This window comes from Psittacula echo (assembly GCF_963264785.1).
Source record: "Psittacula echo genome assembly, chromosome: 18".
NCBI classification, from domain to species: Eukaryota; Metazoa; Chordata; class Aves; order Psittaciformes; family Psittacidae; genus Psittacula; species Psittacula echo.
The window spans coordinates 1164082-1175020 of NC_137754.1; the positions used below are offsets into that span (position 1 = coordinate 1164082).

At 47.2% G+C, this 10939-nt stretch overlaps 2 protein-coding genes across 3 annotated transcripts; one reads left to right on the plus strand and one right to left on the minus strand.

Annotated features, from left to right (window-relative positions):
* Positions 1-1455: 1455 nt before the first annotated feature.
* Positions 1456-5030, minus strand: LOC308228397 (myelin protein zero-like protein 2; the record flags this gene model as incomplete). The annotated part of the gene is made up of 5 exons (XM_080631695.1): positions 1456-1516; positions 1936-2080; positions 2315-2525; positions 2703-2869; positions 4976-5030. The coding sequence occupies 5 exons, from the start codon at positions 5028-5030 to the stop codon at positions 1456-1458; spliced, it is 639 nt and encodes a 212-aa protein (XP_080487821.1).
* Positions 5031-6841: 1811 nt separating this feature from the next.
* On the plus strand, positions 6842-10193 carry CD3E (CD3 epsilon subunit of T-cell receptor complex). Of its 2 annotated transcripts, XM_080631730.1 has the most exons (8): positions 6842-6883; positions 6991-7103; positions 8252-8272; positions 8539-8559; positions 8974-9171; positions 9327-9479; positions 9688-9734; positions 9920-10193. In XM_080631730.1, exons 2-8 carry the CDS (start codon positions 7052-7054, stop codon positions 9974-9976), a joined length of 549 nt encoding a protein of 182 aa, XP_080487856.1. In that variant the 5' UTR covers positions 6842-6883; positions 6991-7051; the 3' UTR covers positions 9977-10193. The 2 variants fall into 2 exon arrangements, with proteins under 2 accessions (XP_080487856.1, XP_080487857.1); XM_080631731.1 differs by lacking the exon at positions 8539-8559.
* The last annotated feature ends 746 nt before the right edge of the window (positions 10194-10939 follow it).

A 10939-nucleotide genomic window follows, 5' to 3' on the forward strand; every position in this document is an offset into this window, starting at 1 on the left:
GAGCGGAGGAGCCCGGCCCGGGTACCGCGGCTCCCCGCGCCCACACGGGCCAAGGGACGGGGCTCCGGCCCTCCGGGCTCTCTGCCCTCTCAAGGGGACCGGGTCTGGGTGAGCCACTTGGCTGCGTTTTGGGTACTTTTCAGAGCAAAACCCCACTTATCGGGTCCGTGCACATTTGTAACATCACCTTCTCTTCCGCAATCACTGCTCCCCACAAGGCGCGTTTATTGATAACACAGGAGATTGAAAATGACAACATACAGACAGATAATGCGGCCAGCACATTACGAATAGCGTTATAAAGTCATAAAGATACTCTTAAAACAAACAGGCTGATGTTTTGACTTGGTGCTGTTTGAATACTGTAAGAGCTCTGCAGTTGGAGCTTTGGCAGAAGGCAGCATCCTCAGAAGCTGCAAGAGATTGATACAAAACACACATCAACCAGTAAATGTTATCCTAAAAAGAAACACCATACATTCCCAAAGTGTAACGCTTCCCATCTGAAGTGGCAAAGGGATTTAAACTACACTGTACAACTGGCTCCTCCTCACATAGACCATGCCAAAGAGGATTTTGAGGGAGGAAAACCAGGGCACACGAAGTCACTTTGTGATTTCTAAGGAGCGAGCCTGCACTTCGAGCATCTCTGCTCAGTTGGGTAGCTCGGCATTCTGCTCCAACCTTTTGGCGCTCTGTCAGAGCAGACTTCGTCACGTTCTGCAGGTGTGAAGATGAAGGAAAGTTCCTTGTTCATGGAGCAAGCTCCTCCTGCTTTGCTTCCATGAAGGAGTTTTACAACTGGTGTTAATGTCGCTCTCTTTCCTTGCCAGAATTTCAGGTTGAGCGGGGACACCACGCTCCCAGCATGAGGCATCTGGAATTCAGCTTTGTTCTAACATCCCAAATTACAAGGTTTCTGCATCTGCCTTAGAAGTACCTAAGAAGAAAGAATGTAAGAACAAAAGAGATTCCTTGCTCAGGGTTATTGTTGAAAGCGAAAACAGTAAAGGCGGGGGGTAAACCTCAGGCTGTAATGTGCAGCAAAGCCAGCAAATGTGGAGACGATCTCAGGCTTCCTGTAGCAATTTTAAGCCAATAAAAAGCCAATGAATCAAAAAGCAGGCTCAAAACTGAGGAAAGGAAATGAATTTGCTCTTTTTCCGCAAAGCAGGCGCGGCATGGAAAGCAGCAACGCTAGGGAGGAGAAATCTCTGCTGCAGCTAAGAGGCAGTTCTGTCTCTGCGCCCTGTTTGGTTGTTGGTCTCTCTCTGAAGGCTCCTCAGGAGCACAGTGTGATTGTGGTCTCAATTGTTTCTGCTTATGGTTAGCACGGGCTATTGTGAATAAAAGTGAAACGTCAAAGTAAAACTGCCTTCAAAGGCCTGCGGAAACACCAGGACATCAATGAGAGAATGCTTGAATGGATACCTGCAGTGTATACACCAAAGACCCCTAATCTTCTAACGGACTGTCTTCCTTTTCTTCTCTTGCCTTCAGACTCTCCTTTTCTTTACTGTTATAAAAGAAGAGGGGAGGAAGAAAGCCCAAATCAGTGTCATATCCTGAGCAGCAGTCACGTTCTGAGTTACATATAGCACACGTAACACATAACAGGGTTACATGATGAGGTAGCAAACCTGCTACACGCATGGTGACCACAGTGTCATCTGCCAACCACCACTACAACAAGACACATCCTTGTCTGAGTGAGGAGCTGCTGTGAAGAACAAGAGCAAAAAGAGGACTCCAAAGCTTGCTCATCCCAGGGCTCTGTTCTGACTGCACATACACAGACAATTATTGATAATGGACTTGGCAGTTTTGCATTGCAGATGCTTAGCGTAGGGTCCAAGCCCAATAATTCAGAAGAGCTACGAAGATACACTTGGCAAGCTATTCCAGAAGCCTTTCCCTCTCTCCCCCTGTCCTTACAGTTCAGTGCCTGTCACCTCGATCCTCTTCTCTTGTGCTTTCTTCCGATGGTGTCGACAGATAATCACAACCGCCACCACAATGATCATCAGAACACAAGCAGACCCAATGGCCACAGCCAGGAAGTGGATTTCTGAGAAATGCACTGCATGGAGAGAAACACATCCATGAACAAGAGGGACACACAAGAAGCTCTTGGTAGGGGACTGGGAACTTGTATCAGTGAATATAATCTTTCCTCAGGCTCCTTTTTCCCCCTGTATCCGTTAACTACCCTCATGCTTTCTCTTTGTAATCCCTTTTCTTCCACACTTTCTCCCAAACATGGAGGAATTCTTGCTAAATTCACATGACCTCTGGTGGGTTCTTGGCCTCTCACCTTTCTGCACAACTCTGAGTCGCACTTCACCAATCACCCCATTAGCATCGGGTGGGTTCTTCACCTGGCAGGTAAATGTCCCGTTGTCAGTGGGCTGCAAATTCCAGATCATGATGGAAACATCATTACGCTCAATATTCCCATCCCAGGTGACTCGCTCTTTAAACCGTCCGGTGGGCAGGTTGTAGGGCTCCTGCAGGTAATACAATACCTACAGGAAAGGGAGGAAGCCGTCATTCCAAAACACTGCATGGGCTGTGTGATGGATGCTTGCCCATACCCACACCTGGAATTGTTGCAGTCACTGGGATTACCCAGTGCTGGGCCTTGGGACGGTTTGTTTGGGCAAGTGTGTATCCATGAAATGGACAATAATAGTTCCACTCACTAGCTCATGAGAGCCCAGGTCCTCAGGCTGGAAGTTCCAGGTCACCGACAGATGCTGGCTGATAGGGCTGCTGCTGGAAAAGGTGCATTTCAACCGCAGGTTAGTGCCGTTTACAGCATTCACCTCCTTGGAAGTGTGAACTTCCATGGCTGCCACAGGCCACAGTGCTGCAGGGAAAACAGCAGGCATTAGAGATAAGGAAAACTACTGTCTACCAGTAAGCTCATCACTTTTCCTTATCTGCATTTATCCTATGCAAAACCTGCCTTATCTATCCCTGTCAATGTTTAACCTACCAGTCTCAAGCAGACAGATATAATTACTGAAGGAGATGATCCTGCATATGCAGAATCCAAGAAATCCCTCTGCTTCATGGATTTTGTCAGCTGATATGGAAGCTGCATTGTGCTGCTTCCAAGAGAGCTTGCATTCATCTGAACTGCTGGTACAGTGCTTTCCTTGTAGCTTTGTGGCTTCGCAGATAAGCACTTACAAACCTGGTAACTGGTTAAGAGAGGACCACTGGGAAGGACTTGCCTACAGGGGCAACACTTTGTTTTGGCTGGAAATGTCTCTCTTCAGGCATGAGTAAACTTGACATCTAGGATGTGCAATGTTGTCGTAAATGCCACTCCTCCTTAAGCATGTACTTGCTCCTGAGTGGCACTAAAGATACCATATATAACTCTTCATGAGCTTGGCCTGGCCATGTTTTCACAGGTGATAGCACTCTGCTGCACTCAATTCCCCAAACAGGTTTCTTCAGAGAAGCAGTCCCACCCTTCTAATTAGGACTGATGAACCACAATAAACAGTTGCTAGAGCTTTCCTTTATACAGTTTGTATTATCAGCCTGAGTGCTATGGTGAAATCTTCTCCTATTGAAGTTAGCAGTGCCTGTTCGAAGGTTAGCCCAGCTGAACAGCTATACTCAAATATGGTCAGGCTGAGGCACTCTGCAGGAAATCCTCAAGGTAAATCTGTAAGCATATTTTTGTCAAGGCAACATCCTCTGCTAACCAAACCACCACAGCTACCACGTTGTAAATAAGACAGCATGGCTGATGCGATGCTACCCTGGGAGAGAGCCAAGCAGCAAGAGAGAGAGCATCAAGACACAGACAGGAGAAAGATGCTTTTGAAGATAACTCTCACACCTGAGCCCTACTTGTCTTCTGGCTCACCCTGCCATTCCAGACAGGTTCATCACTGGCAGATTCATGCTACCCACATGGCTCTTGCTTTTTCCCCCCACAACTGCTTTCTTTCTTGCCTGCCCACTTTAGCTCCTGAATTCAGTGGGCTAGTTTCCACAAACAGCAGTGCTGTGCCACATAGCTTGCTGCTGCTGAAAGGGACAGTCCTCCCTGTTCCTGACCATGTGCTCCCATGACTTTGCTTTTCCTTACTGGTCAAACTAACCCAGGCAAAAAGGAAAGATATTCATAATCTCCTGTCACTTTAAGAAGATGAGTTAACCCCCCTCAGGGTGATTCCAGCAAAAAACCCTGTTTATCTGGGGTTGTAAAATAGGGCTTCATAATACAGACAATCAATACATTTCCTGTACTTGAAAATAATTTATAACCCAAGACTTCCTCGCCAAATAATTTCTTTTCTCAAAGGAGAAAATATTTGAAATGCCAAAACATTGAAGGTGCTCTCATTGAAAAACCTCTTTGGCAGAGACCTTCTCTCATCCAAGGATTCAGTGTCAAACCTTTTCAGTTTAAGCTCCTTCAAGAGAACAACTTTGGGACATCAGTTTAAAATCCTTTTTCCAAAACAGATTCCTGGACATATCCGTGTGCGGATGCGTTTGGGAAAGGAGGACATGGTGCTCTTAGGATCCAGCTATAAACTACTAAACATTCAAGCCAGGTTATTGCCAGTCTGGAGTCATCGCTGTGTAAAGGATCTAAAGCCAAGGGCTGCTTAACAATCCCTGACTGTCTAGTAACAAAGACAGGGTAAAAAAACCACCTAGGAGTAAAGTCCAGACTCCTGGGAGGAGAGAAAAAGACGTGTAACCAGAGCTCAGAATGAGATCAGTGTTGTTCTTCCGCTTGAACACACTTAAACCTGTTTGTCAAAGAAACTCAATCACTTCGTGTCACTTGCAGTGAACCCGACCCAAAAGAATCGCAGCAATTGTCAACAGCAAGTATCTGAGAGTACTACAAAGTCACTGCCTTAATGAGGATGATAATTAAGGGATGAGAAGAGGAAAGTCAAGATGGCAGCTGAGGCCAGACATTACCAGGTTTCCTTACCTCGGAGCTGTACCCCAAGGAAGAGCACAGCACCCAGCCAGCTGGGGCCATACATCGGGAAGACAAGTTTGTACTCCATGGGTAACTTGTTCCAGTTTCTCAATAACCGGAGGAAAGACGAGTTTCTCAAAGCCTTCCCAGCACAGCAGAGCAAATTCCTTTCCCTCAGCTTGGCTTGCAAAGCAATGTGAGCGCTCTCTTGCTTGAGTCAGAGAGCACTCCCTGCCCTTGCACTGAAAGGCAAGGTGCGGCCAGCACAGCTCACCTCTGCAGGTAAAACAGGGAGACTTCCAAGGTAAGATTATTTTCTTCTGCCTCCCATATTCCCTTGCTCTTTTGTGTTGCAATCATCCCTTCTCCCAGCTTCCACCTGAAACCACTCCCCTCTTGTGGGAGGTAAGTTTGCTCCCAAAAGAAGATTTGCCTGAAGGTGTTTATAGAGAGCTTGAAGGAATGAGGGCCATTTGTTTGGCCAAAACCTGCAAACAACCCAGTCAGTGGCAGCAGTGTGGGCACACGTCCAGAGGATGGAAATATCCTACTGAAACATAGCCTGACGCTAGTTTTCCCAGCAGTGGTGCCAAGGCAGGGACGGGAAGGATGTCCTAACCTCTGGCTGTCCGAAGGGCTCCCTGCTTTTATTGACCTTCCAACATCTTGTTTCAAAACCTGCTGACTCCAGCTGTTAAGAGAGCACCATGTCCTTGGCACCCTTACGAGTAACTTGAACTCTCTGATGTTTCATTTTGGAACAGAAATGAGTAAAAGAAAGATCTGACAGCTAACGAGAGCAATGAAGTAGCATGATTAGCCATGCCACTAAGTGGGGAGCTCTTGGGAAGCAGCAAGAAGCCAGCTCCACGCATCTGGATAGGAGTCCCTTGAGAGGTTATGTGGCAGGCACAAAAACACAGAGTGTCTTTGAGGAAGGAGGGACCCGTGGCTGGCTTTGCACTGTCTGCTTTAGACGCACACCCTGAAGTCCCCACTGCTCTCACAGGCATATGCGCAGCGCTGCCACCTCTGCAGGCTTCCAGCAGAGAGCCATGGAAAGACAGCGTGTTCCCACCCGGCCTGTGTCAGCATCCCTGCTGGAAGCAAAGCCGGAAAGGTCCCTGCCGCTGTCCCACGCGGCACGGGGGTCTCTGCCCAGCCCAAGCGCAAGTTCTGGTAAGGAAAGTGGCGGAGCGGGGCGGGAGCCCCATCTAGTGGAGTCAGGCCCGCGAAGAGGGCTGGGGAGGAAAGGCAACTCAGGTGAGCAAGCTCCCTCCTAACAGCAGCGCATGGTGGCATCGAGAGCAGGCATCAGCTTCTGGTCAGAAGCTTGCAGCATAGAAGTCGCTGTGCTTAGCCACAGCCTTCGCTGCCCTCCTCCCTGTCAGTATGTGTACAAAGGAGAGTGCGGATGAGGAGCTGGCAAACACCACTCTTGAAAAGGCGTAAGGAATAAATGGGGTTTATTACCGTAAAATAACCAAAGTTGTGTCCAGATTGTGTCATCATCAGTGACTAAACCCCCCAGGTTTTACAACCTGGCACTTAAAGGCTTATTTTTGTGAACCATACAGTGCCTGTAGGTGCTGGGCTTCAAAGAAGTGTTTCTGGTTCCTTGGTTTCCCTGCTATGTTAAGTTGCTTGCAGTAGTTTGAACTTCAGAAACACTCACGGTGAAGAGTTGTTAGGAAGGTCCTGACCGTAGATCCCATCCAGGTTTGTTTCTCTCTCCTGCTGCTCCAAGGGCATTTACAACAGGACTCCTGAGACTTGAACTGGGTTGGTGCAGAGCGGCCACCCCTTGCTGTCAGTGACGTTCCATGAAGACGTTTTGAGCCTCTTCACTTCCTGACATGGGCTCATTTTATCACACACGTTCCGTGCCTCAGCTGCCTGCAGGTTGCACTGGAAACAGTGAGTCTCCTCTGCACTGCTCAGTTTGCAGTTCTGGGAAAACACCTTGGGCCTCTTTCTTGTAAGCGAGCCCTTGAAAAGCCAATGTGTGCTTTCTTCCCTCACAGCCGGCCTCAGTGATGCCCATCTGATGCGCTACTGAAGAGCAAGAGGAGGAGGAACACAAGGATGAGGTTGGAGCAGTCCTTGCCTCTCTTGGGAGGACTCCTGCTGTGTGCGGGTGAGTACGGCTGGCCAATGCCCATGGGGACCAGAAGGGTGGCTGCCCTGAAAACCAGAAGGTTCTGAGGTTTTCGGTTTACTTTTACATTTTATTCATGCAGTTTTCCTAAACCATTTTGTGATAATGGGTAAATAACTTCAGACTCACTGCGATATCATGGGAGTGGTAGCAATATCCACTTTACCACTTTAAATTGACTAGCATTTGGAAAGCCGGACGGGGCAAAATGCAGAGTACCTCTAAAGACTATAAAAAAGCTGGTAACTATGAGGGATAAGTTTGAAAGATACTCAAAAGATACTACAATAAAACTACAGCTATTCTGCTAACGTGCTGCAAATACCAACTGCTGTTCTTTGAGAAGACCGAAAACATTCGGTTTACCCACGGTCTGTTCTTTTTTCCACTTTAAATTCATGTTATCTAAAAAAAAAGCACCACACCACCTTCTCTCCAGGCAAGTCCTATGCCTGTGGAGTTTCAAATCTACAGTTCTGTTACAAGTAACTCCTACTGGAAAGCAAACATTACCTGGGATGAAACAGTGGCGAACACATGAATCAGGTCATTCCTTTACTTACGTTAATTTCTATCCACAAATGTCTTTAAAGCAAACACAAGTCTTATTAACACCTCCTAAAAACTGTTTCTGTAATATTCCAACTCCAGAGAGTTCAATGGAGCTACTTGTTTCCACCCAACAGAGAAAAATCACACCGATAAACTATTTCAGTGTTAAATCAAGCATTGGGATCCAGTCCTCCGAAGAGTACAGTCTTGCAGAGGACAGTGGCTCTTACTGCAGGGAGCAGGCATGATTTTCCAGCAGTCTTTGGTCCATGATGATAAAGCAAAATTGAGGGTTCACAGCTTGCAACAACCCTTTTCTAAAGTGGGTCAGCAAATTACTCAGATTTCCATTCTGCGTTAGGTTGTGTTAAAAATGGCTTCCAAAGGAAAAGACTTCATTTCAAAACAACATCCTGCCTCACTTAACAGAATGCTTCTTATGCCTTCAGCACAATTACAGGAGTCTAAGCAGCTCTTTCAAGCAGCTGGGATCAGAAAGGCTATTCTTGAAGTAGGAAAGGTGCATGGTATCAGTAGCTGAACTACTTAACACCTATTATTCTTTCTTTTTGTAGCTGGCACCACGGCTCAGCAGGGTAAGTGTATTTTCCCAGCATTCTTACCTATTGATGATCAAAAGGCCAACTATGCCTCACAAATGAGGAATAGAAGTTCAATAGAAATACCTGAAGTTTTGCAAATACTGTAGGATACGAAAAAAATCACTCTTCATTAGTTGCTACTGATCTCACTGACTTCAAAAACTGCCTGTTGTGAATGGCCCTCATTGTTGCTAGTGATCCCCACCAGAGTCAGGCATTTTCCAACAGCAACAGTTAACACATTGTTCTCTCCTTTGCAGACTATACCGAAGCACAAGAGGGTGAGTGTATTTTAACCAACATTCTTAACTAGTAAGCACTATATAAAGACTACAGATGCCTCACAGGTGAGGACTGAAAGGCACTCATCACCAATCACAAAAAGAAGCTATAATGAGTTGTCCCAATTACTGTTAGTGGTCTCCTAGCACAGACAAGCAAGCATATGGATAAACAGAACAGTGCCTGGCAGGAGGCCAGGCTCTCTGACTACTCAGTATTGCAAAGAATAAGTGTAAAAACCTAAAGGAAAACGTATGCAGAAGACACACACAGAGAGAATCTACGCTGTACCATGAAATCAAAGACTTTGCAGAGCAAACTGCCATGGTGGGATCGAGGGTGGGCAGGGTAGCCTGCCCAAAAGCCATTTGTAATGCTGGTTTCCTTTCTCCTTCACCCATCTTCCAATAAAGGATTCCTGGTGGAGATTTCTGGAACCACAGTGACAATCACATGTCCCTTGACTGAAGACACCATAACCTGGCACTCAACTGGAACAAAAGGAGTCAGCGACGCACAGAAGTACGTTATAGAGAATCACGACAGCTCCCCCGTCAGCGTGAGCTGTTCAGCAGGTGCTAAGAAGTATGAAATGTACCTGAATGCCAAAGGTGAGTGAAAAAGCACTCAGTGTATGGGCTAAAGTCTGCACATTTCAGTGATGGATATTAGGAGCTAGCACCAAGCAGATGAGTGAGGCCTGGACTTTGCTTGCTGGAAAGGAAGAGCGCCCATCTCTGAGCACCCTCATCTCTCCTCCTGGCAGTGTGCGCAAACTGTGCGGAGCTGGATGCCTTGGCAGTGACAGGGATCATCAGTGCGGATCTTCTCATCACCTTTGGGGTGCTCACTCTGGTCTATTACTTCAGCAAAGACAGGAAGGGGAGAGCGAGCGCTGGTGCTGGCAGTCGGCCACGAGGTAAGAGCCATTTCAGGCATCTCTGCTCTCCATGATGTCTGCTAAGCACTAAATGGAGCACTTGCTTTTAAAGAAGCTCTAATCTCATAATAAAGCCATGAGAATTAACCCATGATACGCCTTACCCTTGAATCACCTCCGTGAAAGTCCCTTGTGTTGTGTTATATGAATTATCACCAAGGATAACTTCCCTTTGCCTTTGTTGCAGGTCAGAAGATGCAGCGTCCTCCCCCTGTTCCAAACCCAGACTATGAGGTATGGGGTACCTGTGTTTTATCTCTCTCTTTGCTGGCTGGGGAGGGATAACGGGATAGCCAGAGCTGGGAATCCATAGCATTTATGCATTTTGCTGCTTTGAAGAAGCATCCAGTCAAACTGTGGTGATGTTTGAGGGTGTGCTAATGAGGATCCCCAAACTAACATCTCTGCTATTCCCACAGCCCATCCGGAAAGGCCAGCGGGAAGTGTATGCAGGCCTGGAATCCAGGGGCTTCTGAAATTCCTGCTGATGCCAGGCTGGAAAACAGCAGCAAAGGGGCTAAGTGCTTCTGCCCAGCTTGGCATTTTGGGATAGGGCAGCTACTATACAGGACAGGCGTCTGCTGCCATCCGCTGTTCCATCCTGATGTGTTCTTTCCACCTTCAGTTTGACATAAAGGAAAAGAAACTGATGAGCATGCTGGCAAGAGAAGTTTTGCTCCTCATTAAAGTACTGCAGCCTCACTCGTGGTTCCTGGCCTCCTTTTCCCTCACACTTCTCTCTCTGCTCTAGTTGCATGCTCTGCTTTTCCCTTCCATTTCATTTCTGCTCCCAGTGCCTCCACTGGCTCCAGCATGGGCAGCCAGTGGGCATAGAGTGGGTCCTTCTCAGAGTGACTGGCCTCCTGCTCTCATGTTCATAGCCTATCTTCGTTCTGCTGCCCAGGATTGTAACACAAAGAACAGAGGCAGGCAGCATATTAAAACCAAAATGATGCATTCTCATAGAAAGCCACTGCTTTGAATGAAAACATTTCAGTCAAAAAGAACAGCTTTCATTAAAGAAAAGAGCAGCATTTCTACCAGCACATACAAACCTACCTGTCCATCCCCCAGCCCTTCAGAGCAACAGCTCTGGAGAAAGGAAACAGCAGCACTGATGGGGCCTGGGGGTGGTTTAACCCTTGAGTTTCAGCATGAAGAGGTAAACACCAAGAGTTTCATGCTTCAGATTGCTGTGCTTACCCTGCAGGATGTGGTTTTAAAGCAGCACAGCTGGGTTTACCATACAACGCCCTAAGTACCTAGGAGAGATTGCAAGATAGAAAGAACACTACCCCCCAGCAGCTCTAAAACCACCCTGGGCCTCATTCTCACGTTCTGTCAAACATCACTGCTCCAGGGCTGCTTGCTCAGCCCAGCCATGCAGCCCATTGCCACCAATGGAAAGGGATAAATTCAGAGCACTCTGGGTGCTGGCT